The following is a 20927-nucleotide window of genomic DNA, read 5'->3' as shown; positions in this document are numbered from 1 at the left end:
AGTTGCTAAGTTCTATATGATCGTAAATTAAATATCTTTGAATTTTGAACTCAGCTGGACAGAAAATGCTATTTGAATATGTCACCTTGTTCTCTAGGAAACTGTGATGGAAATTTTCTATCCTTTTTTTACCATTTAATAGAAAACACAAATAATCTATTAATTGTAAACGTGATGGAGAAACATATAATTATCAGTTGCACGTAATTATGATTGATGAACAGAACATATCTGTTAAGTGGCACAATATCATACCAGCCCTGGTTTAAAGCTATTGGATTGTTGACATTGCAGTTTTTCCAAATCAATATTTAGATATTTGTGTTATTTGAATTCCAAAAATCAGGATAAGTATCATTTCCATGCAAATGCAATCAGGCCTCCCTCAGCTATCTACTTTTGAGGAGCTGACGTAAATCTGGTCCAGGACTCTTGTTGCATCTCACCCTTCCCCGTTTCCTGTTATCTCTCCACTATCGCTATCTAATAAAAGCATGAAATGCTCCAAAATATAACACAAAAAGAAAATACAACCAAGTTATTCCATATGAAGACCTTTCCAAGCTTAGCGAACAGTAAAAGATGATTCCCAAGTCACAATTCATCAGTTAGCTCCATTAAATGGCAACAATGACAACAGTCACACAAATCAAATTGTTTACCAAGTGGGTATAGATAAGATGATAAAATAAAAACAAAAAAGTGCAAATTTCACGCTAATTTAATGAATGTGTTGTTCATTTCCACAGTGGTCCACCAGAGTTAAACGCTGGTCAGGTTGGTCGATTTGCCTTGTTCAAACTTAAATTGCTTTGGATGTTCATACAGACACATGTTTCCTGATAGGACACTAATACACTGGGCTGCATGTTAACCCCAACAGGGGAAGCTATGCTTCAATTCAGTCCAGGATAGGATTTGAGAATTGACTGACATTATTTATTAATTTATTAATTCTAAGACTGATTAATTAATTAATTATTCTAATGGTATAGTTGAGGTGGTTGGGGCTATTAAAGGTAAAAGATTTTAAGGAATTTATTTAAAAATCGAGTTAGTAGGATGTAAAACTTTCTCACTCTCTTATCAGATTGTGGCCATATCCTCTCTCCTTTCTGCCTACCGTTACATTTGTGTTGCAGGCTGTCATGGTGGTTGGACAAAGCATGGCTCTCGCTGTTTCATCGTTCAAACCAGCAGAATGACCATGGCTGATGCAGAGGTACTTGGTTAATCATTCTTTACTGGCCTACACGTTGGCCATGATGACCATGTTTTAGCTATGTAGAGCCTGTATATATTTCTCTCTTCTCTTTCAGCTCACCCGTCATGTACTTTCTCTCACACGTTTTATATTGTTTTTCTCTTACTCCCTTGTCAGAGTACCTGCATTGCTCTTGGTGGGAACCTGGCCTCAATCCACAATTACGGGGAGCAATCGGTCATCAGGCAATTGATTTACAACAAGTGCCATTCTAATGCACATGCCTGGATTGGGATGTTTGATGCAATTCAGGTGAGACATTTTTAGAACATTTTCAAACCTACATTGTTTAGTCCGGTTGATTCAGACGCTGGTGCAGACCGAAACAACCGCAAAAAGGCCCTTTAGAGGAATTCTTGTTACAAATGAATTGTTTGTACAAGGTGTACTCTGCAAATCTGTGCACGTTCTCGCTCCCACCCCAGACAGATCTGATCAATGAGCAGAGTGAACAGAATGTTCTTTTGTGGCTTTTTGTGATGCATTGTGGTTTGCTTGTGAAAAGAAAAGAAACCATCAAACCACCAACTAATGACTGAAACATCTGCCTCCACATCATCTGTTGAGTGTTTGATGGTTATTTATTTGTGCTTTAGAACGTAACCGCCATGAAACAATCACAAAATAATGTCTGATTTTGTCTCATTCACCGGCTTTGTTCTTGCGACTGCTGGTCCCTCTCTTCATTCAAACTCTAGCTTGCTCGACCACGATTGCTCTGAGCTCATTCATGCTCTCTTTTTCTCTCATTCTTTTTTTAAAATGAGTTGGGAAGCCGACGACAAAGACTAACATTACTTTTAACATTAACAAACGAATAGAAATGTCCTCTCCTCATCCTAAACTGATACTAGAGTAGTTCCTTTTTGTGTGAAGCAGCCTTTTTGTGTGTGTTTGACCAATTAACAATAGTCATCTCAAACCCAGAACCCAGAGTTCCTGTACTTTTGGAAGGTAAACCTCCCCCAGCATGGACTTTTTGGGGGGTAAAGCAATCTCACTGGAGCTTCATTTAGACCCTGGTACCTCTGGTGGAAATGCCGGTTCTTAGTCCCCGGAGAAAGTCCCTGTGGTCAAAACACAGCTTTTGATGTGTAAAATCTGTGGAATTTCCCTTTAACCTTAAGGTGGAAACAGCAGGGTCACTACATCACACAGCCATGTTTAATGAGTGAAAAAACCATAAGACCAGATGTATAAGGATCTGTCTGATTAAGCTCAGCAGGCAAGAATGACTAATAAATCATATTGTATGTTCACTTTACTGTAATCTCCTGTCAGTTCCTCCAAACATTCTGTGGGTGAATTTATCACACTGCTAGAATACAGGGCCTGGTTGTATAAATCTGCACACAACAGCTGAAAAACACATGGCCTGTATTTTCTTTAATGGGATCCCATAATATCTGTTCAGTAGACTGTCAGTTTTTTCCTCGCAGATTAAGGCAAAAAATGCTAAACCCTCAAACCCTGTATCCTCTAGCAAATCAAGAATCTGCAATTAGTGCAGTTGTTCAAAAATCAATTTTCTCTTCCAGGAGGGGAAGTGGATGTGGACTGATGGTTCCAAAGTTGTCTTCACACACTGGAATCATGGAGAGCCGAACAATTACTTCAACGAACACTGCGCAGTGATCAACTGGAACGGTACAAATATTATTTCACAACTTCCCAATGGTGATTTTTTTTTTTTGTTGAGAAGAAGCAAAACTGGTAAGCAAAAATGTGTGGTATGTTTATGTGTTGTGTTTATACTACTGTTCATACTCTTGTCTGGATTTGTATGAAGAATAAGTATTACATTACAGGGTTCTATATGCAAATGTGAAAACTAATTTGGGCACCACAGAGTGAGTGACTTGGATTAGCTGAATCACAGTGCTAACCCATCTGTTGTCAAATCTGCACATTTAGGTAAAGAATATTCAGCCATGACTTTGAAAATCTTTCAGATAAAACTAAGCTACACTTTCTGTACTCCAACACAACAAACTCTTCCAAGCACTCCTCTCTCCAACTATGTCATGGCTGAATATTTAGCTGATTTCGACAACAACTCAACTCTCGCGAGATTTCAGAATGAAAACTTTTCCTCGAGTGAGACTTGGTTAAACACAATAACAAACAGACCACATCAAGAGAAAGGCAAAGACAAATGTTTTATTTCTCTGTATGGTACTTTCCATAATGTTGTCAAACAGTCAGTGGCAAAAACAACCACTTTTAGTGGACATACATTGACGGGGCACTATTGCCCAAAAGGATTACATTGCAGTCTGTTTCGCAGCTGCCAGCTGAAGCCCTTTCACTTGATACTAGACCAATTTCAAAAAGTGTTGCCCCCATTAGTCACTTAGACACAAAATGATGGGAAAATAGAGTCCAGGTTGAAAAATAAATTTCCTTTAAATACACTCTGATCAGTAAAACAAGTCAAACTCAGATGTTTATGTTGTTGTACTCTTTTCTTCTTACAGGAAACTACTGGAATGATCTCTCATGTCAGGATCGGAAACCTTTTGTTTGTGCCAAGAAAGTGTGAAGCCTCCCACCATTTGCTGTCAGATGTGCCATTACAACGCCACTTCCACTACGATGACCTTACTTCCTCTTTCATACTTCGATAATATTGATGATGATATCTGATGATTTACTTTCAATTTAATGTTTAAATAGCAATACCACTCTCCTGATTATTCATATCTTCTTTCATTTACTCTTATATTTTCCCAATTTAATCTGGGTGAAAAAAAATCAATTTAAAAAAACTGAAAAATATCTGAAAAATCAATAAATATGATTTGTGAGCATAGTGAGTTCCTGCTAATTTCTCCATTTTACCTGTGTGCATGTGTGTAGCAGGTATTCCTCATATTGTGCGAACATGAGTCCCCATAACGTAAATCATAAAATCTTAGGGGTAAGACTTGGTTTAAGGTTAAAAGATGTTTTCAATGGCTTTTGTGATCTCTTTTGGATGGCTTATATGAGGCTTCAGCAGTCTGAGTTAGTCATATTAAGTGGATATCTGCCACATTTGCAGTCTTTTTAGCATCAGATTCCTTCTTTGTGTTTCCCATTGAGCTGCAGGTGGAAGTATAGTAACAAAAAGAGGGACTTTGGCACTAAAAAGACTGTAACATTGAAAGATATCTACTTGATTTGACTCATTTGGACGCTGAAGCTTCATATTAGCTTCAGATAAACTTTTACATTTTTGCACAGAAGGAGGACTGTGGATTTTGTCCCCCATCACTTCCATTGTAAGGTCATTATGAAGGGATCTTCTAATGGTCAGTATGAACAGGACGAATGATTACAGCAAGAAAAACATGTTTCAATGTTCATTTGGGTTCCTGACTGCTGTTTTAAGACAGACCTAAAACATAGTTAATCATATGCTCAGGGTCAGGGTAAGTCTCCAGGAATGTAAGTGAATGTAATATACTCAAGGCAAGGCAATTCTATTTAAATAGCACATATCATTACAGGTGTGCTTTAGAGCAGGGGTTCTCAACTGGTCTCACTCTGGGACCCACATATTCCCATAGTCATTAACTCGTGACCCACTTTTATAGAATTCAAACCAAGCAAACTTATTTTTCAAAAATATCCTTCGAAAACACATATGTCATCTTTTTTGAAACATAAATACATATATTTACATGTACAAAGGGCATTTCAGAGCAGAGGAGGACCATGACAACTGCATGTAGACTACAATAAATATCAAAACTGCTCAAAATAAATAAGACCACAAAATTTTCATTTATATACTTATATCTCTCCATCAAAGCTAAAACAGCGACGTCATAACTAAGCCATCTTAACACTTTTCCCCCCCATTTCCTAAAATAATTTGACCAATTACACCACCCTGTCCTGAAATTTAACAGTTTTAAATACCTGCAAATTTCTCAGAACATTTCCAGGAAAGTAGTATAAAATCGAGAGACCTGTAATATAAGGCGTTACTGACAAGTCTTTGAGTTTTCTGAAAATACTGTTCAAACAGCGGTAAGTGTTTTGTTTTGTTTTATTACCTTTTTAAAGAAACTGATGGTTAACTCTACACCGTAAATATGAACCTGCTGCACATCGCCGGCCATAAACTTGTGCCGCCGCCATTATGGTTATTGTAGTTTCCCTCCAAATTCCCGCTGTAGCCGTTAGCTTGATGATGATAATCCGTTGACTTCTTATTGTTCTCATTTCTGCTTTCTGCCCCTTTGAGCCATTGTCCACCAGCATTACCAAGTAATTACCAGCCTTATCTTGTCTCTAATGTAATGTTGGCGACGCTGTCTGCTGGAAGTGACCCTTACCTGATGCTTCTGCTGGTAGCTAATGTCGGCACTGGTACTTTCAGACTGAGCCGTTAAGTTACCGTTAGCAAAAGTTCCCGTTAGCAAAAGTTCCCTCTTGTTGACAGCACCTGCTGGAGCTTCAGCCTGAAACCTTCACAAACGGCTCTGGAAATTCTGTTTTGACACATTTCTTCACTTATCCGCACGTCTTTGGACTGTTAACAAGGATATGAAGACCTTGACGCAACCGTTTATTACCGTAATGCTGCGGCCGTTGGCATTTTTTTTTTAAACCTGCTCTACGCTGCCTCTGATTGGTTTATACTGATCGTCTGATGCTGCATTCACTGCTCCTCGGATGGTCCCACATCCTGAGCTGGGACGTCATTCTTCTGACTTGTTAAGGTGTGTTCATGAGCTTTTAAGTCATAATGTGGAAACAACACGGACGCTACAAAGATGTGTTGTATTTTGTCCCAGACTTGTTGCTGCACCAGTACATTCCCTAAAACAACTAAAATATTACTATACTTTTCTAACTAATCTAGGTCACTCTACATTGACAGCAACTAACAGTTCCAACCTGATGCCATATTGCAAATTACATGAGCAAAAAATTGATATGAAATATGTGAATTAGAAATTTTTTTTCAACTAAAACATTTACTTTCATCTGCCATGTTTCTGCATATATGATGTCAACTTTTTACAAGTCATGTGCCAAAATTTTCTGATTTGAGGGGGCATTCACATGAAATTTCCCAAGCAAGAACTCATTTTTCCAATTATTCCAACACCACATGAATGCCACATTACTATAACCATAACCAATCTCACTCCTCTGTTTTGTTGGTTTTCCCCTTTAATTTGTCACTAATTTGCTTCTCTGTACTTACTCATTACGCCTTATTGCTTTACAGCTCTGTTGCAGCAGTTTTGGTTAAGATTAGAAAGTACTGCCACTCACCCTGGTGGACAATTTCAGTGCTGCAGGTGCAGGGAGGAAAAAAAAGTCCAAATCCAATGATTGCTGACAGATCTGCAGACATCTGGGGCTGACAGAGCGGATTTCAGAGAGATCTGAGGGACGTTTCAGAGACTGTTACAGACATTATTGAATATGTTGAATTTCATTGCTCTTTCCATGAAGTTATACTATACTCAACAGCACAAAACTGTGAATAAATAAGGGTTCTTGTGTTCCTAACACACTCAGCCACCTGTATAAAGTCATACAGGTACATAAAGCTAAACATTACTCTGCGTTGAATAACAATTTGTGCCTGATCACTAGTTAGAATTTTTTTTAAGCACATCTACTCCTCCTTCATTGATCTGAATTTTTGGACTCCTACATCCCTGGAGGCTTCAATTTCCCACATCACACTTGTGTAAGTTGAATACTGGACCACGATTGGCTCCAAACTAGTTCACAAATCATGCTCGTACATCCTCGTGTTAAACTGAGATTTAAGATGAGCACAGAGAAACTTTCCTCCTTCAGCAGATGAATGTGAAAACAAAATCTGCACATACATCATCCTGCACAGAGAAGCTCAAACATCCAACTGAAGGAACAAGAAGACAAATAGTTTTGTGTGGAGGGGGGCTCTAAAATAATAATACTGACTAATAATTTAATGGCCCAACATTGCCAACAACCAACATGAGGTTTGTAAATGTGATTTTGATCGCCACGACCCTTCAGGTACAAACAAAGTACTCCGTAATGCAGAAAGGAACAGCCAGAGACAGAGGATGAGAGGCAGTAGTCATGTCCATTTACTGTCATTGCATACACTTTGATACAAACAGGGAAATGAAAACAACACAAAACTGAGGATGAACAGAAAAAAAACAAACAGCAATGTTCTCTTTCCTTCATTAGAGATATTATACAGACAAAAAAAAATGCTTTTGAATCAAATAAGCAGCTGCACTTTTTTTAAACATTAGATTATTATCTTTTTACACCCAGCTCCACTGTTATTTACCATAGGTTGGCACATTCAGACACAAACAGCAAAAAAATTTTAAAAAATAATAATGAAAAGCTGATGATAAATCTATACGGAGGTCCTGCTTCTGGTTCATCTCACTCAAATAGTCAGAATCAAATTCTCAAAACCACAGATGTCTACAAACCAAACTGAGAATAGAAACCGTTCAAGCCCCAAATTAGCTCCTAGTTCAGTTATTACGTTGATGCGATGTACTTTTGCTTGAAAGGTTCTTGTTTTGATCCACAAACAGGTTGACTTTTCTTTGATAAAGACAATCTTAAATACTCTTGTTTCCTCGAAATGAATAAACAAAAGCCATGAATAATGACACCAATGATGTCTTATTGACAACTGAGCCTTAGCTTTGATTTAAAGGAACATTTATTATTTTTTATAGTAATACCACTATCATGATCCATGCTTCCCTTCTATAATTACAGCCGTTTGGAAGTGATTCTGGTACCTTTATTAATTAGAGACTCTTATAAAGTCTGAATGAAATGTGGAACTAAACATGGTGAAACCAAATTTGACTCTTGTTTTCAGGTTTAGAAACAGTGTTTGGTCTTTTGGTGACCAGCAGCTGGTTTGGGGCTTTTGAGAGGAGCCAGATGTTTGGTGTCTGAGCTTTATGACGTCGAACACATTTCCCAGACTGACAGAAGAGTCTGATGGCTTTTCTACAACTTAAAGAAGAAAAAGAACAAACAAGCGTGCAGACATACTAACAAAAATACCCATCAAAACCTATGTCAAAAAAATCAGTTGAAATAAAAACAGAAAAAAAAAATGACAAAAATCTACATATTTGTTTAAAAAAATACAATAGAAATTAAAACTAGTAGAAATATTGAGCGTTCTGAGATTCAGCTGATCATCAGTGTACATAACAGTACTATGGCATCGAGCGAGGGGAGGAGACGACTTGTTATATTAACTACAGGGCAGTTAAAGGTAACACTTCATATGGGACTTATTCCAGTGTGTTTACTCATCTTTTGACCACAGAAAAAACTATTGTGTTGACAGATGACTCACTACTGTACAAATACTGAAACTAGATCTTTAGTTAGCAGTAGAGAAGTAGATATTGTTGTGTGTTATTGGCTTAAACACTGAAATAAACCTGAAATGAAGTGTTACCTCTCACCCAGAAACAACCCCTGGCTTCTCGCTATCATAAAACATCACTGCCTTGTATTTTAACTGCAGTTTCAACGTCTACTTTTGATGTACTTATTAATTCCTAGACTTTGCTTCTGGCTGTTAAAATAATCAGTTAACTATTGTTAGCGTGAAGTTTCTACCAGTTACCAGACAGATGTTGGCAAACCTTATGATGGACAGTGGGGGTCATTTTTTAAATACAGGCTCTGCTGCACTCGTCCTCATCAGGAGCTAAAAGGTTGTTTGCTGGACAAGACCAAGTTCTTGGAATTTCCTCCTCCTTTCTCCTTCCTCCTCCTCCTCCTCCTCCTCCTCCTCCTCTTTTTTCTTCCCTGGTTGGATTTGTGGCCGCTGGCGTGCGGCTGCAGTCGGAGGCTCCCTGCGAGGATCTTCGAGGCCGTCACACCGCAGAGCAGCATCTGTTCTGGAAGAGCTGATCGACCACCGACGTGTCCGCCAGCGTGGAGATGTCGCCAAGGTCCCTTTCGTCGCAGGCGATTTTGCGGAGCACCCGTCGCATGATCTTACCTGCAGAGAGCACAGGGCAGAGGTGACGGTGGGTTCGTTAAAGGACTTTTAGAAGGATTTAGAGAAAAGGTGTCCATGTTTATATCTTCAGTAAGCTTGATTACTGTCACTCTGCCTTTACAGGTCTCTCTAAAAAGACAACCTGCAGCTGATTCAGACCCCTGCTGCTCAAGTCCTAACCAAGACTAACAAAGACCCCCCCCCCAAAAAAAGTCAGGAAGTAAAGTGAATATTTCTGTAAAGACATCAGTCAAACCTTTACAACAATGAGGTGTCCTGGTAACCCTGACGTCCGGTGTTGTATATTTAATTATTTAATAATGTCACTTCTCTTTCCATGAAGTTATTTATAAGTTATAAAGTTCTGCATGATTTAGAACGCACCATATGTTCAAGAATTTTTAAGTCCTGCTTCAACTCTCAGTTCTTTTAAAATCTAAAACATCTCTTTTATTCTCCAGTTAAATGTTTTATTCAGTTATAGCCCATTTATGTGTCTTTTTATATAGACATCATCATGTTTCTTTTATATCTTGCCTTTCTATGTCTTATGTAAGGCACTTTGAGTTGACCTGTCATTGGAAGGTGTTTTACAAATAAACCTGCATCACCCTGTGTGAATGTTTGTTTACCTGTTTTTTTCTGCAGTTCAGGTAATTTATATACAGCAGATCTACTAAAGCTGGCGAATGAGAGACAGAAGCTTGTTATAATGTCCGTAATGATCAAACAGAAAAGGTTGGAAATCATTTAGAATTGAAGATCAAAGTTATTTAACTGCTTTATAACTGTAGAACAATTAGGATTAAAATTCACACTGTAGCAGAAAAGAATCACAACGTTTTATTTGGTTTTTCTTCTCACTGGCTCGTATCAACAAATGTTTAAAGAGAAAGGTTGAATTGTTGAATCTTGCAGCCATACTTGAGCAGCAAACTAATTTTCAAAGAAATTATTTGTACTGTAGATTATCCAGAGTAACTAGTAAATTCTTTTTGCATAGAGATGTTGCTGTTTTAGGTTGGAAGTATAAAATCTTACAGATTTTTCTGAAAGCATCGACACCAACACATCAAACTAAATGCAGATTTTTGTCACAGTACTTGAATTTCAGTAAAAAAACAAATGATAAACTATCATTTATTTGAACTTCTTTCCACTTTCCACCATTGATCGATTAATCACCATCACAAATAAAACTTTTCAAAATATCTGCACATTAAACCAAAAACTATCTGCATGGTCTGATACCACAAAGGATGAGTGAATGCAGAGTTTTTTGTCATTTGGGGTGAACTGACCCTTTAAACTAAAATGAACCTAAATATATTAGTGCCGTATATCCTGCAGGTTTGGTTCCTTTCAAAAAGTATCAAACAACCTGCATTATTCTGACTTCAATCATTACATGTTTGTTTATTCGGTATCTTTACCAGATCTGGTCTTTGGGAGTCCTGGTGCGTTCTGGATGTAGTCTGGTGTAGCGATGGCACCGATCTTCTCCCTCACTGTTGACACACACACACACTGAATTAGACTTAAGACTTTACAAATACACTTTTAATACCACATAGAATAAAATTTACTACCTTTTTCATGGTCAAACTGGTCAAAGAATGAAAGAGAACCAGTAGGGACAATAAGGGCAACAAGTGTTTATCAAGTTCATTAATTTATTGATATTCATATCATATTTTTGTCAGGACTTCCCAGCTGAATGGAACAATTATTGGTAATGTATTTAATCACTTAACATAATGAATAATTTAAGATTCTGCAATGCAATCAGCTGCAATGATTGGTCGATTAGTCCATCGACAGCGGAAAAAATGACAAAATTCAGCTTCTTAAATGTGAATATTTTCTGGTTTGTTTGGTCCTTTATGACAGTAAACTGACAAAACAAGACATTTAAGGTTGCATCTTTGACTTTGGGGAAAAAGTTATCAACATGTCAGATCGTCATTTTCTTAATAAATTTTATGGATCAAACAACTAACCTATGAATCAAGAAAATAATTGTCTACTTAGCATTCCTAGCTAAAATCTTGACCTAAACATAGTGAGTGGATGAGCTTCCTGCTACTGAAGCTACAGCATTGACAGTGATGGTGCTCACTGAAACTCATTCAACAGCTTCCTGCAGTTCAGTCCACTGTCAGACCGTCTCACTGTTTATAGATGATGCAGACGTCTCATATGTTCAAAAAAAGTTGTAACTGAATTGAATAGTCTATAGCAAGCAAATCAATTTTGTCAATGTCACGAATGAGGAAAAACTCCCTAAAATAAATGGAGGAAACTTCACGAAGAGCAACAGGAGGGATTTAATTTTTTTTAATTAAATGCAAAACTTTTTAAACCTTCTGAGGATTTTTTTAACTGCACATAACACAAAGAATATGATGAGATTCTTTTATGACCAAAGCCTGAAAAACCTTCAGTGATCCCATTTGATTCACTGACACACTGTTCAGGAGGATCAGAATCAGAGCCGGTCGTTTAAAAAGTCTCCAGTTTGCTTTCCGCTGAGACTTTTAGTGTCCTGAGATGATTTAAAAGCCGTTTCAGAAATTCTTCCAAAAATTTTGAGTCATATAAAGTTTGTCACGTTTACTGACCTTGTTTTCTGAGCTCTGCCTCCAGCGTGCGGTTGTACGTCACTCCCTCAGTGAGAGTTACGAAGCAGTAGAGACTTTCTCCTTTGACAGGATGAGGTCTACCCACCACCGCGGCCTCGGCGACGGACTCGTGCTCCACCAGAGCCGACTCCACCTCCGCTGTACTCAACAAGTGACCTGCAGGAAACAAACACAAGGAGAACGGAGAGAGTGAAGCGGCTGACGTCTGAAGGTAAAGAATAATCTTCTCAGTTTATCGTGGAAGGAATTAAAATCTCAGGAAAACAAGAGAAGCGACTCTTTAAAGTTCAGTTCTTTGTTTCTAAGAAGCTATACGATGCATTCATAGTTGACATGTAGACTTCTGAGATATTTTTCCATTTAGTAGGATCTTAGTGATTTTTAATACAAGAACATGATCTCTTAAAAGGTTATGAACGGCCATTTTTTATATTTTTCTGTTGGTTCAGCTTTGAACACGAGATTTGTAAAAAATAAGAAAAATACAGGAAATCGCCAGTTATCCTTTAAAGCCCCTGGAAAGGCAAATCCATGATTGGCTATTAATCATGTAATTTGGGATGTAATGTGCATATACTAAACATCTAAAAAGTATGAGAACAGCCTTTGACATAGTCTATGTAGTTCTTTAGAAAGTTTCTCTCCCTTCCCTCGTTTCTGGGTTGCAGTTAGGCGGGGCTAAGCGAGGGAATTTATTACGTAATAAATACCTGCCCAATCATATTTAGGAGAAAGATGATTGACGTGGCTATCCAGCCAAGCTGACTTCACAACACTTACTCTCATCTCCCGCATGAGAAAACAATGCAGTGCACTTTTCTTTGCTTTTAGCTAGAATGAGAATTCAAATAAACCTGATATGGTTTGAAAGTTACTGTGTTAAGCTAACTAGCAGACTTGGGTACACCATCCAAATCTGTATTAATCACGGAGGGGATAAATAACTCAAAAGTGTAGCATAGCAATGCTAATGCTAACTGTTTCATGTAAGTGAATGGAAGATGCTAAAATGATTAGCGTCATACTCTGGGAGGTATAGTTAAATAAAAACACAGATTTGGGTGGTTTAACCTGTTTTGCTAGTTAGTCAATTATTCAAGCTTTCTAACCAAGTAGGGTCCATTTGATAGATTTGGTATTTTATTCCATATCAGCAAAACGTTTTAGTGAATGAATAGAAAATAAAACGGTACTTGAGCTGAAAGTGAGCTGTCAATCAAACGTGATCTGGACACGCCCACACAGTCCTGAGAAATGGTTTGAGCAGCCAAATCAGCTGTTTCTGAGCTCAGTTTTCTGATAGTTATGAATGTTTATTTTCATGCAGATTTTTGTGGATGTTTAACGAGACACTCAACTTTGATCTCATATATGAATTTTTTAAGATCAGATGTTTTATGTATTGTTATTCCTTAATTTTTAAGTACAACCTTCTTAGCTTGTCATGTATGTGTTTGCATGTGTGTGTGTAGAAGTGTGTTGTGCCGTCTGTTCAATGTCTTTGTTTTGTTTTCTAATATTTAGGGGAAAAAAACATTAATATAGAGGAGGAGAAAATAGTAAAGACAGCTTACTAACAAACACACACTAATGACACACAGGTGTGATGCTAATTTAGATGATTTAAATCAAACAAGCTCAGCCAGTCAGTCTTACCTGAGACATTCAGCATGTCGTCTATCCTCCCTGTTATCCAGTAATAGCCGTCCTTGTCTCTACGGCAACCTGTAGATTAAAAAAAAAGAAACGTATGAGACTTTGAAAAATAAACAATGAGAGTGTTTTAGATGTAAACTCGCAGCCCAGTTGAGCCACAGTGCAGAGTGAAGGTAACTGGATGATTATTATTTTATTTTTCACTTTCATTTATACTTTAAGTTGATTTTAAGGTGGAAAATGTGACACAGACACACTTTAACATCCCTAAACTATTAAAGCCTCTAACCTGGAACTATCCAGAGTATTTTCAGCTCTTGTGAGTAAAAAGGCAATAAAAGTAATTTATCAAAACATCACAACAAGCATAAAATTACATAAGTGATATTTTCAACTGTTACACAATCTCCCTCCACCTGTCAGTCAGACGGTGTTTTACATGACCGTAACGGCCTGATGTAGCTTAAGTGTTTCATATTCCTGTAGACGTATTGACTGAGAAGGCGGTTCCCTAAACCAGCAGCGAATCTGTTCACTAGCTTCATTCGTTAGTCTGTTGATTTTTTTTTTTTTTTTGGATCATTCGATCGGTTGTTTGGTCCACAAAATGTCAGAAAATTATAAAAAATGTTGATCACTGTTTCCCAAAAGCCCCAGATCAAACTAAAATGTCTTGTTTTTTCCCGATCAACAGTCCACAACCCAAAGATATTCCTTTTTTCTTAAAAAATGACTCAAAAAATAATCGATTATCAAAATAGTGCAGAATAATCTTCTGTCAACTGACTAACCGATTAGTCTTCTATTTTTACATTTGTTTCCAGGGAAATATTATCCTATTTATGCTTTAAAAACAATATAAAAAACATAGAAATAAATTCTAATTCTGTTCAGAATTCATTATTTTTTTGCACAACAATAAAACTGGAACCTAGAAGAGTATTGATTAAATGCCGGACTGATAAGTAGCATTGAAAACAAGACAAGTATCAATCAATCTAATATCAATAAAATGTTCCAACACAGAGAGCTGAAGACTGTGGTTGTTATCAGGAGACGATCACAGTTCTTCACTTGAAACTACAGAAAGATTAATAAATAAATAAAACTTAAGAAGCATAAAAGAGAATAAGGAATTAAAACTTTAAATAATATTCTGATATATTTCATCGGGGTCACCAGTGTTTTATCTGAGCAGCTTCGTCTCACCGTCTCCTGTGACGTAGTATCCGGGGAACTTCTTGAAGTAGGTGGTTTCAAACCTCTGCTGGTTTCCGTAGACCGTCCTCATCACGCCGGGCCACGGCTGTTTGAACACCTGTTTGAAGCCGGAAGCACACGTGACGAGTTGAGAGGGTGAAACACGGTTGTGTCGTAGATTTTTAATTAACAGACATCTTCTTCTGTATAAAGTAAAGACAGTGTAAAGTTCCTGACCAGGTATCCTTCACTCGGACCCTCCAGCTCCTCTCCTGACTCATTCAAGATGGCCGGCACGACTCCGAAGAACGGGAACGTCTGACGGACAGAAAAAGACAGACGATAGCGTTAAACTTCATCACTGTAAATACATTATATATACTGTTAGATTATTTATTTATTAAGACTTTAAAATTTGATTTTCAATTAACTAATTATCTGACAGAAGACACTGATTGTTCTCTTCAACAGTTTAATCTGTTTTATTTACATCTTCAATCATAAATCATGATATTTTAGGAAGCAAAGGTTTGGCTCATTCATATAATTCAGGTTATATGAAGAAGTTATGGGATGCTCGCTTTGATTTTAAGTCTTTAATAAAAGAAATTAACACTTAATTCAGGATGTTTACTTAATCTTTGTCATTAGGTCATTACATTCAGCCTGAATTCACATCTTTAACGTGTTTTTAGGGCTACAACTAACAACTTTCATTATCAATTAATCTGTTAATTATTTTCTCAATTAATCGTTTAGTTGTTTGGTGCATGAAATGTCAAATAAATGTTGAAAAATGTTGATCCCTGTTTCCACAACACAAAGATATTCAGTTTACTGTCACAGAAGACTAAAGAAACCAGAACATAATATTATTTAAGAAGCTGGAATCAGAGAATTTGGAAATTTTCTTCCTAAAAAAAATGACTCAAAACAATTAACTGATTAATAAAATAGTTGGCAACTAATCGATTAATCGGTGCAGCTCTAGTTGTTTTAATGTACTGTTAATAGTTTATCATTAAAAAAGGAACACAGCTGAAAGTCAGCTGCTTACACTGTACAAAACAGAGACAAAGTCAATAATTCACATTCACAGTACAGTAATAAAGCCCTCTAAATTGTGTGTTTTACTCACAGCAGATCCTGGTTTCATGGGTGTGGCTGCAGGTAGAGGAGTCAACACATGTCCACCCTGAAAGACAGAAAACAGAAACACCTTTTTAATCTCTCCACCAGAGGGCAGCAGAGCCGACAGTCTGCATCCTCTGCCTCAATTAATGTTGTGTTTTAACTTCCCAAAGTGAGATGAAAGGATGAAGGTGAAGTGATTTCTTAATAAAAGTCTAGATTGCAAAATGGAAAACAAAACCATCTCTATTATTTATAGATGTCAGTGTTCAGACTACTGAAAGCTTCTCAGTGATGGTCTGAGAATATAAATGTAACTGACGGTTTCTGTCTGCCAGAAGGTGTCGACGACGGGGCATCTCTTGTCTCCCACCACGTTGTAGTACCACTGCCAGGCCTCAGGGTTGATGGGCTCGCCGACCGTCCCCAAAACCTTCAAAGACTCTCGTTTATACCTGCAGAGAGAGAGAGAGAGAGAGAAAACGCACATTTATGCCATTTACCTAAAAAAAAAAAAAGGGAAGTCAACATAAAGAACAGTAATGCCGAACATCACTGGAAGTCAACTTGTGATGACGATTGACTCACTTCTTCACCGGCTCGCTGCCGTACTTCATCAGCAGTCTGATGGCGGTGGGCGCTGTGTAGAACTTGGTCACATGGTATTTGTCCACAATCTCCCACATACGGCTCACGTCTGGGTAGGTGGGCAGACCCTCAAACTGGAACACACACAAGCAAACAACATATTACATTCACTAAATCAAGCTTCAGACTTTAGGCTTTGTTTCTTCTGTGAAATCAAAGTGGTATAAAGTGTTAGTAGTAAAATAATTAATACATAAACAAATAGTTTAACTACAGTATTGCAGTTATTCCCATTATGATCTAATTTTGTGGATTTTGTATAATTAATTCTGTTTTTCCAGTCAGTTGGTCCATCTCAAAAACTATTGGATGGATTGCTGTGAAATTTTGCACAGACATGGATGATCCACAGATTATGCATCCTAATGAGTTTGGTGATCACTTCACTTTTCCTGTAGCGCCACCAGCAGGTCGACATTTTTGCTTGTTATTGAAATGTCTCAACAACTATTGGACGGATTGGTGTGAAATTTGGTTCATTTGTGGTCCCCAGAGGATGAACTGTAATAACTTTAGTGATCATGTGACTTTTCATTTAGCGCCATCATGAGGTAAAAATCATAATTTATCAAATACTTCAGTTTATGACAAAAAACGTAGCAAATGTTAGCATGCTAACATGACCTATTAAACAGACTTTATCATTGTGAGTATGTCATTCCTAAATAAGCCTGATAGAGTCACTAGCATGTAGCAGTAGACTCTTAGCCTTGTTAAACTAAAACTGAATATTTCATACACAATTGTTGTATTTTGTGCAAATAAAAATAATTCCAACAAACTGTATGTTACTGAAGAGCTGGTTTGAAAAATCATTGTTGTTTAGTTTAAATATATGACTTTTATACACATACTTCTGCTTTTACTTAACTTTTTATTTTAGGTTAAGTTAGTTAAATTAGGTCTCTGATTTCATTACATGTGGGTTTGTCTCATTTCTGAAGTTAATCATTACTGACTCGACCTAAAAACGATGCAGCCAAGACTTTATCAGGAAACCCTGGTGTTAGCTCATTTCTAGGTAATACTCTATAACGGTGACTCATCATAACGAGTGCAGGTCAGCTGAAGCTGTAAAAGTGACTGACGGTAAACGTTGGCGTTTATGAGCTGAGGACAGTTCACAGGGCGGCTGTTAATCTCCTGTTTCAGCTGCGTTCGTTAGAACACGTTACCTCATCTTCATGAATCATCATCTCTAACTCACAGACTATACGGATCAAAACTTCTTCTATCAGTTTACTTTCTTTGCCAAGTTGAGAAAGAAAATTAAAAAATAAATGAAACAGCTGAAATGAATGATTGATTTTCATTCTTCTCCTTCATGTTAGACTAGTGATGTAAACTCCCCTGAAGGAGCAGGTTCATCCAGTCAAAGCAAAGATATTAATGCTTCATTTACACCTGTTATATGTGTGAACATGTGATCTGGATAATAACGTCAGGAGGTAGAGCAGGTCGTCCACTAATCGGAAGATCAGCGGTTCGATTCCCGGCTCCTCCAGTCCGCATGTCGATGTGTCCTTGGGTAAGATACTGAACCCCAAATTGCTCCTGATGGCTGTGTGCCATCAGTGTGGGAATGATTAGATTTCCTTAGATGGGCAGGTTGGGACCTTGCATTGTAGCCCCCTGTACTCATTCAGCGTGTGAACGGGTGAATGTGATTCGTAGTGTAAAAGCGCTTTGAGTGGTTGGAGGACCAGGAAGGTGCTATACTAGTACAGTCCATTTACCATTCATGGGTCTTGGCATTTACACCTGATCCATTAATAAACATTCACCTCATCTCCATCCCAGGTTAAGTAAAGCAACGCCATCAACAGGCTTCATTTTTAAATATGTTTTGCAAAGGAAAACTTGCCGGCTGCTTCAGTTAGCAGGAAGAAGACGGAGTGAGGTGACTTTTCAACTTAGTGGGTGGATTTTTCTGTTTTTTTAAGAATCTGTCCGTGCATCCTGGCAGAGATACGATCATATTATGATGATAATGCCATTTGTGTGCATTAACACCTGTTTTCTCTGATCCAGATACAGATTACATTAATGGCCTTTCCATCCTGCCTGAACAGATTAATGAACAAAAGCTGCTTCCACTAAACAAAATCACAGAACAATAAGTCATCTTTCCGATAGCACTGGAGGAAACTCACTAAGACACGTATCAGCTGAGAAAAAAGATTCGAACAGCAACATTTTTCACAATCGTCAGCTGTTATTCAGACAAACACCTGCGACCAGTCACGACAGACTGAACATCTGCTGAACTGGTTGTGTAAAAACAGGAAGTTCAGTAACCCCAGTAGTCCCTTCCGCCTGCACTCACCAGGACGCTGGTGGCTCCGTTGGCCAGCGGACCGTAGGTGATGTAGGAGTGTCCGGTGATCCAGCCGATGTCTGCCGTGCACCAGTAGATGTCGTCCGGCTGGTGGTCAAACACCAGCTTGAAGGTGGTGGCAGTGTAGAGCATGTAGCCGCTGACGGTGTGAAGAACACCCTGAAGAAGAGAGACGGGACGATGTCATGTATAAACACCAACGATGAGTGAGAGAAGACGCAGTTATTTGTTGGTCTGATGCACCAACATGAAATTCAATGGACCATTAATAATAATTTCCTGCTGGTTTTGGCCCAAATTCAGCTGTTATGGATTTAAAAATACTTCACATCTTAATCCGTATTATACTATATGAGGCGAAAAAAGAAAAAGCTGTGTTAAAAGGTATAATATGGAGGATTTGTTGGCCACAAAACCACAATTTTGTAGGTTTTCTGATGTTTTAGTAGTTTAAGCTTCAGAGTTTCAGCTCCAGCTTTTTCCCTTGATAATTAATAACTTCTTAAAATATAAATATAGTTTAGCAGCCGACTCGGACATGTCAGATGTTTCTCAAGATCACATGAACTCACTACAAACTTCTAAAGAATCAGCCGAACATGTCGATGGACAAGAAGACAAGATGCAGAGTCGATAAACATCTGTTGACGTTTCCACTATGTACCAGTTGTGCTACAATGAGGAACAAACATCGATACGGCCCTTGAAAATAATCAGAAATGATAAAAGAAGTTGCTGCAACCTCAGAACAAAACACAGCAGATAAATGATGTTCGACTAATATATGAAAAATAATATTTACTTTTAAAGTCATTTCAGTCAAGGAAAATGCAGAGTTTGATCCTTTTTTGATAATTTGATTAATATTTCCATCTATAAAGTGTCAAGAAATGGTCAAACTAACATTTTAATATTTCAAAATATTCAATTTACAACGTCAAATCCTCACATTTGAGATGCTTGAACCAGCACGTTTTTGCTTGACAACGTGTTGACAAACTGTTGATTAATTTTCTGTTGATCAATTAATTAACATAGATCATAAACATCTACAAATTCAAATTTTCAACAAACAAGATAAAGAAAAATAGAATCATGAGCTACAACGACCAGTTAATCGACAGAAAATTAATCTGTAAGTATTTTGATGATCTGTTAATCTTTCCAACTATAAATATTAAACTTTCTTTGGTTACAGTTTCTTAAATGTGAGAATTTGCTGCTTTTCATTGTCTCACGTTACAGTGATTGAATATCTTCAGGTTCTGGACTGTCGGTTGATAACATCACGTTGGGGTTTTTGGGGTTTTCTCACCTTTTCTGATGTTTTATACACCAAACAATTAATTGATTGAGAAAATAACGAGCAGATTAACTGATGATGCCGTCCTATTTGTGGAACGTGTGCAAAAACATCACAGCTCTGATGTTTGATTGTGTGTGTGTTTGTGTATTAAAACGCTACCTTCGGTTTGCCGGTGGAGCCGCTGGTGTAGAGGATGAAGAGAGGATCTTCAGAATCGCACCATTCTGGTTCACACTCGTCCGACGCTCCACGCACCAGAGCGTGCCAACACAGATCCACCTCCGGGTTCCACGGGACCTGATACGACGTAACACACATAGACACAAACAGGACAGGACGAGTAAACAGACATATTCAACTAGTTATTGATAAAGTCCTCGCCAATCAATCACCAAACACTCAAAAAACAAAAAAAAAACATCTCTACAATCTAAAAAACACAAAAGTGAAAAAAGGTTAGTTTGACAGACACGCCTCAGGAGAAAGTGCAAAGAGAGAAAAACAAGTGAAAACTGTAGATCTGACTGAGTGAATAAAGCAAAACAAAGTTAGTAGTGAAGTTATAAACATGTACGTTTTGTTTTAACTTATTTGCTGTTTGTTCATCAGAGCTGCGTCACTTCCTGCTTTATACTGAAGACCACCAAAGAAAAAATTACTTAATACATATCTATTTGAGGGAATAATAAAAAAAATCTAATTTTATCTGCTTTTTGGGGGGTTTGTTGTTTTTGTAA

General features: G+C 37.6%; 2 protein-coding genes and 1 long non-coding RNA gene across 6 annotated transcripts in view; 2 read left to right on the top strand and 1 right to left on the bottom strand.

Moving 5' to 3' along the window:
- The first annotated feature begins 1156 nt into the window (after positions 1 to 1156).
- LOC121896077 (galactose-specific lectin nattectin-like) lies at positions 1157 to 4291 on the top strand. The gene is made up of 4 exons (XM_042409724.1): positions 1157 to 1222; positions 1382 to 1516; positions 2803 to 2911; positions 3742 to 4291. The coding sequence occupies exons 1-4, from the start codon at positions 1202 to 1204 to the stop codon at positions 3804 to 3806; spliced, it is 330 nt and encodes a 109-aa protein (XP_042265658.1). The 5' UTR covers positions 1157 to 1201; the 3' UTR covers positions 3807 to 4291.
- Positions 4292 to 7330: 3039 nt separating this feature from the next.
- The window catches only part of acss2 (acyl-CoA synthetase short chain family member 2), a 36905-nt gene continuing 23308 nt past the window's right edge, over positions 7331 to 20927 (bottom strand). For all 4 annotated transcript variants that reach the window (XM_042409030.1, XM_042409029.1, XM_042409033.1 and 1 more), the window contains 11 exons: positions 20350 to 20487; positions 18873 to 19043; positions 16487 to 16620; positions 16221 to 16353; positions 15906 to 15962; positions 15005 to 15085; positions 14777 to 14885; positions 13568 to 13636; positions 11891 to 12067; positions 10703 to 10777; positions 7331 to 9269 (listed from right to left, as the gene is read on the bottom strand). In XM_042409030.1, the coding sequence (XP_042264964.1) occupies positions 9142 to 9269; positions 10703 to 10777; positions 11891 to 12067; positions 13568 to 13636; positions 14777 to 14885; positions 15005 to 15085; positions 15906 to 15962; positions 16221 to 16353; positions 16487 to 16620; positions 18873 to 19043; positions 20350 to 20487 (1272 nt within the window). In that variant the 3' untranslated portion in view covers positions 7331 to 9141. The remainder of the gene's footprint in view (positions 9270 to 10702; positions 10778 to 11890; positions 12068 to 13567; positions 13637 to 14776; positions 14886 to 15004; positions 15086 to 15905; positions 15963 to 16220; positions 16354 to 16486; positions 16621 to 18872; positions 19044 to 20349; positions 20488 to 20927) is intronic.
- On the top strand, positions 9211 to 9473 carry LOC121895654. Its single transcript, XR_006095830.1, has 2 exons — positions 9211 to 9297; positions 9393 to 9473. It is a non-coding gene; the product is annotated as an uncharacterized LOC121895654 (long non-coding RNA).

The sequence above is a fragment of the Thunnus maccoyii genome, chromosome 4 (genome assembly GCF_910596095.1).
Source record: "Thunnus maccoyii chromosome 4, fThuMac1.1, whole genome shotgun sequence".
NCBI classification, from domain to species: domain Eukaryota; kingdom Metazoa; phylum Chordata; class Actinopteri; order Scombriformes; family Scombridae; genus Thunnus; species Thunnus maccoyii.
This window is presented reverse-complemented; position numbering and strand designations above follow the sequence as displayed.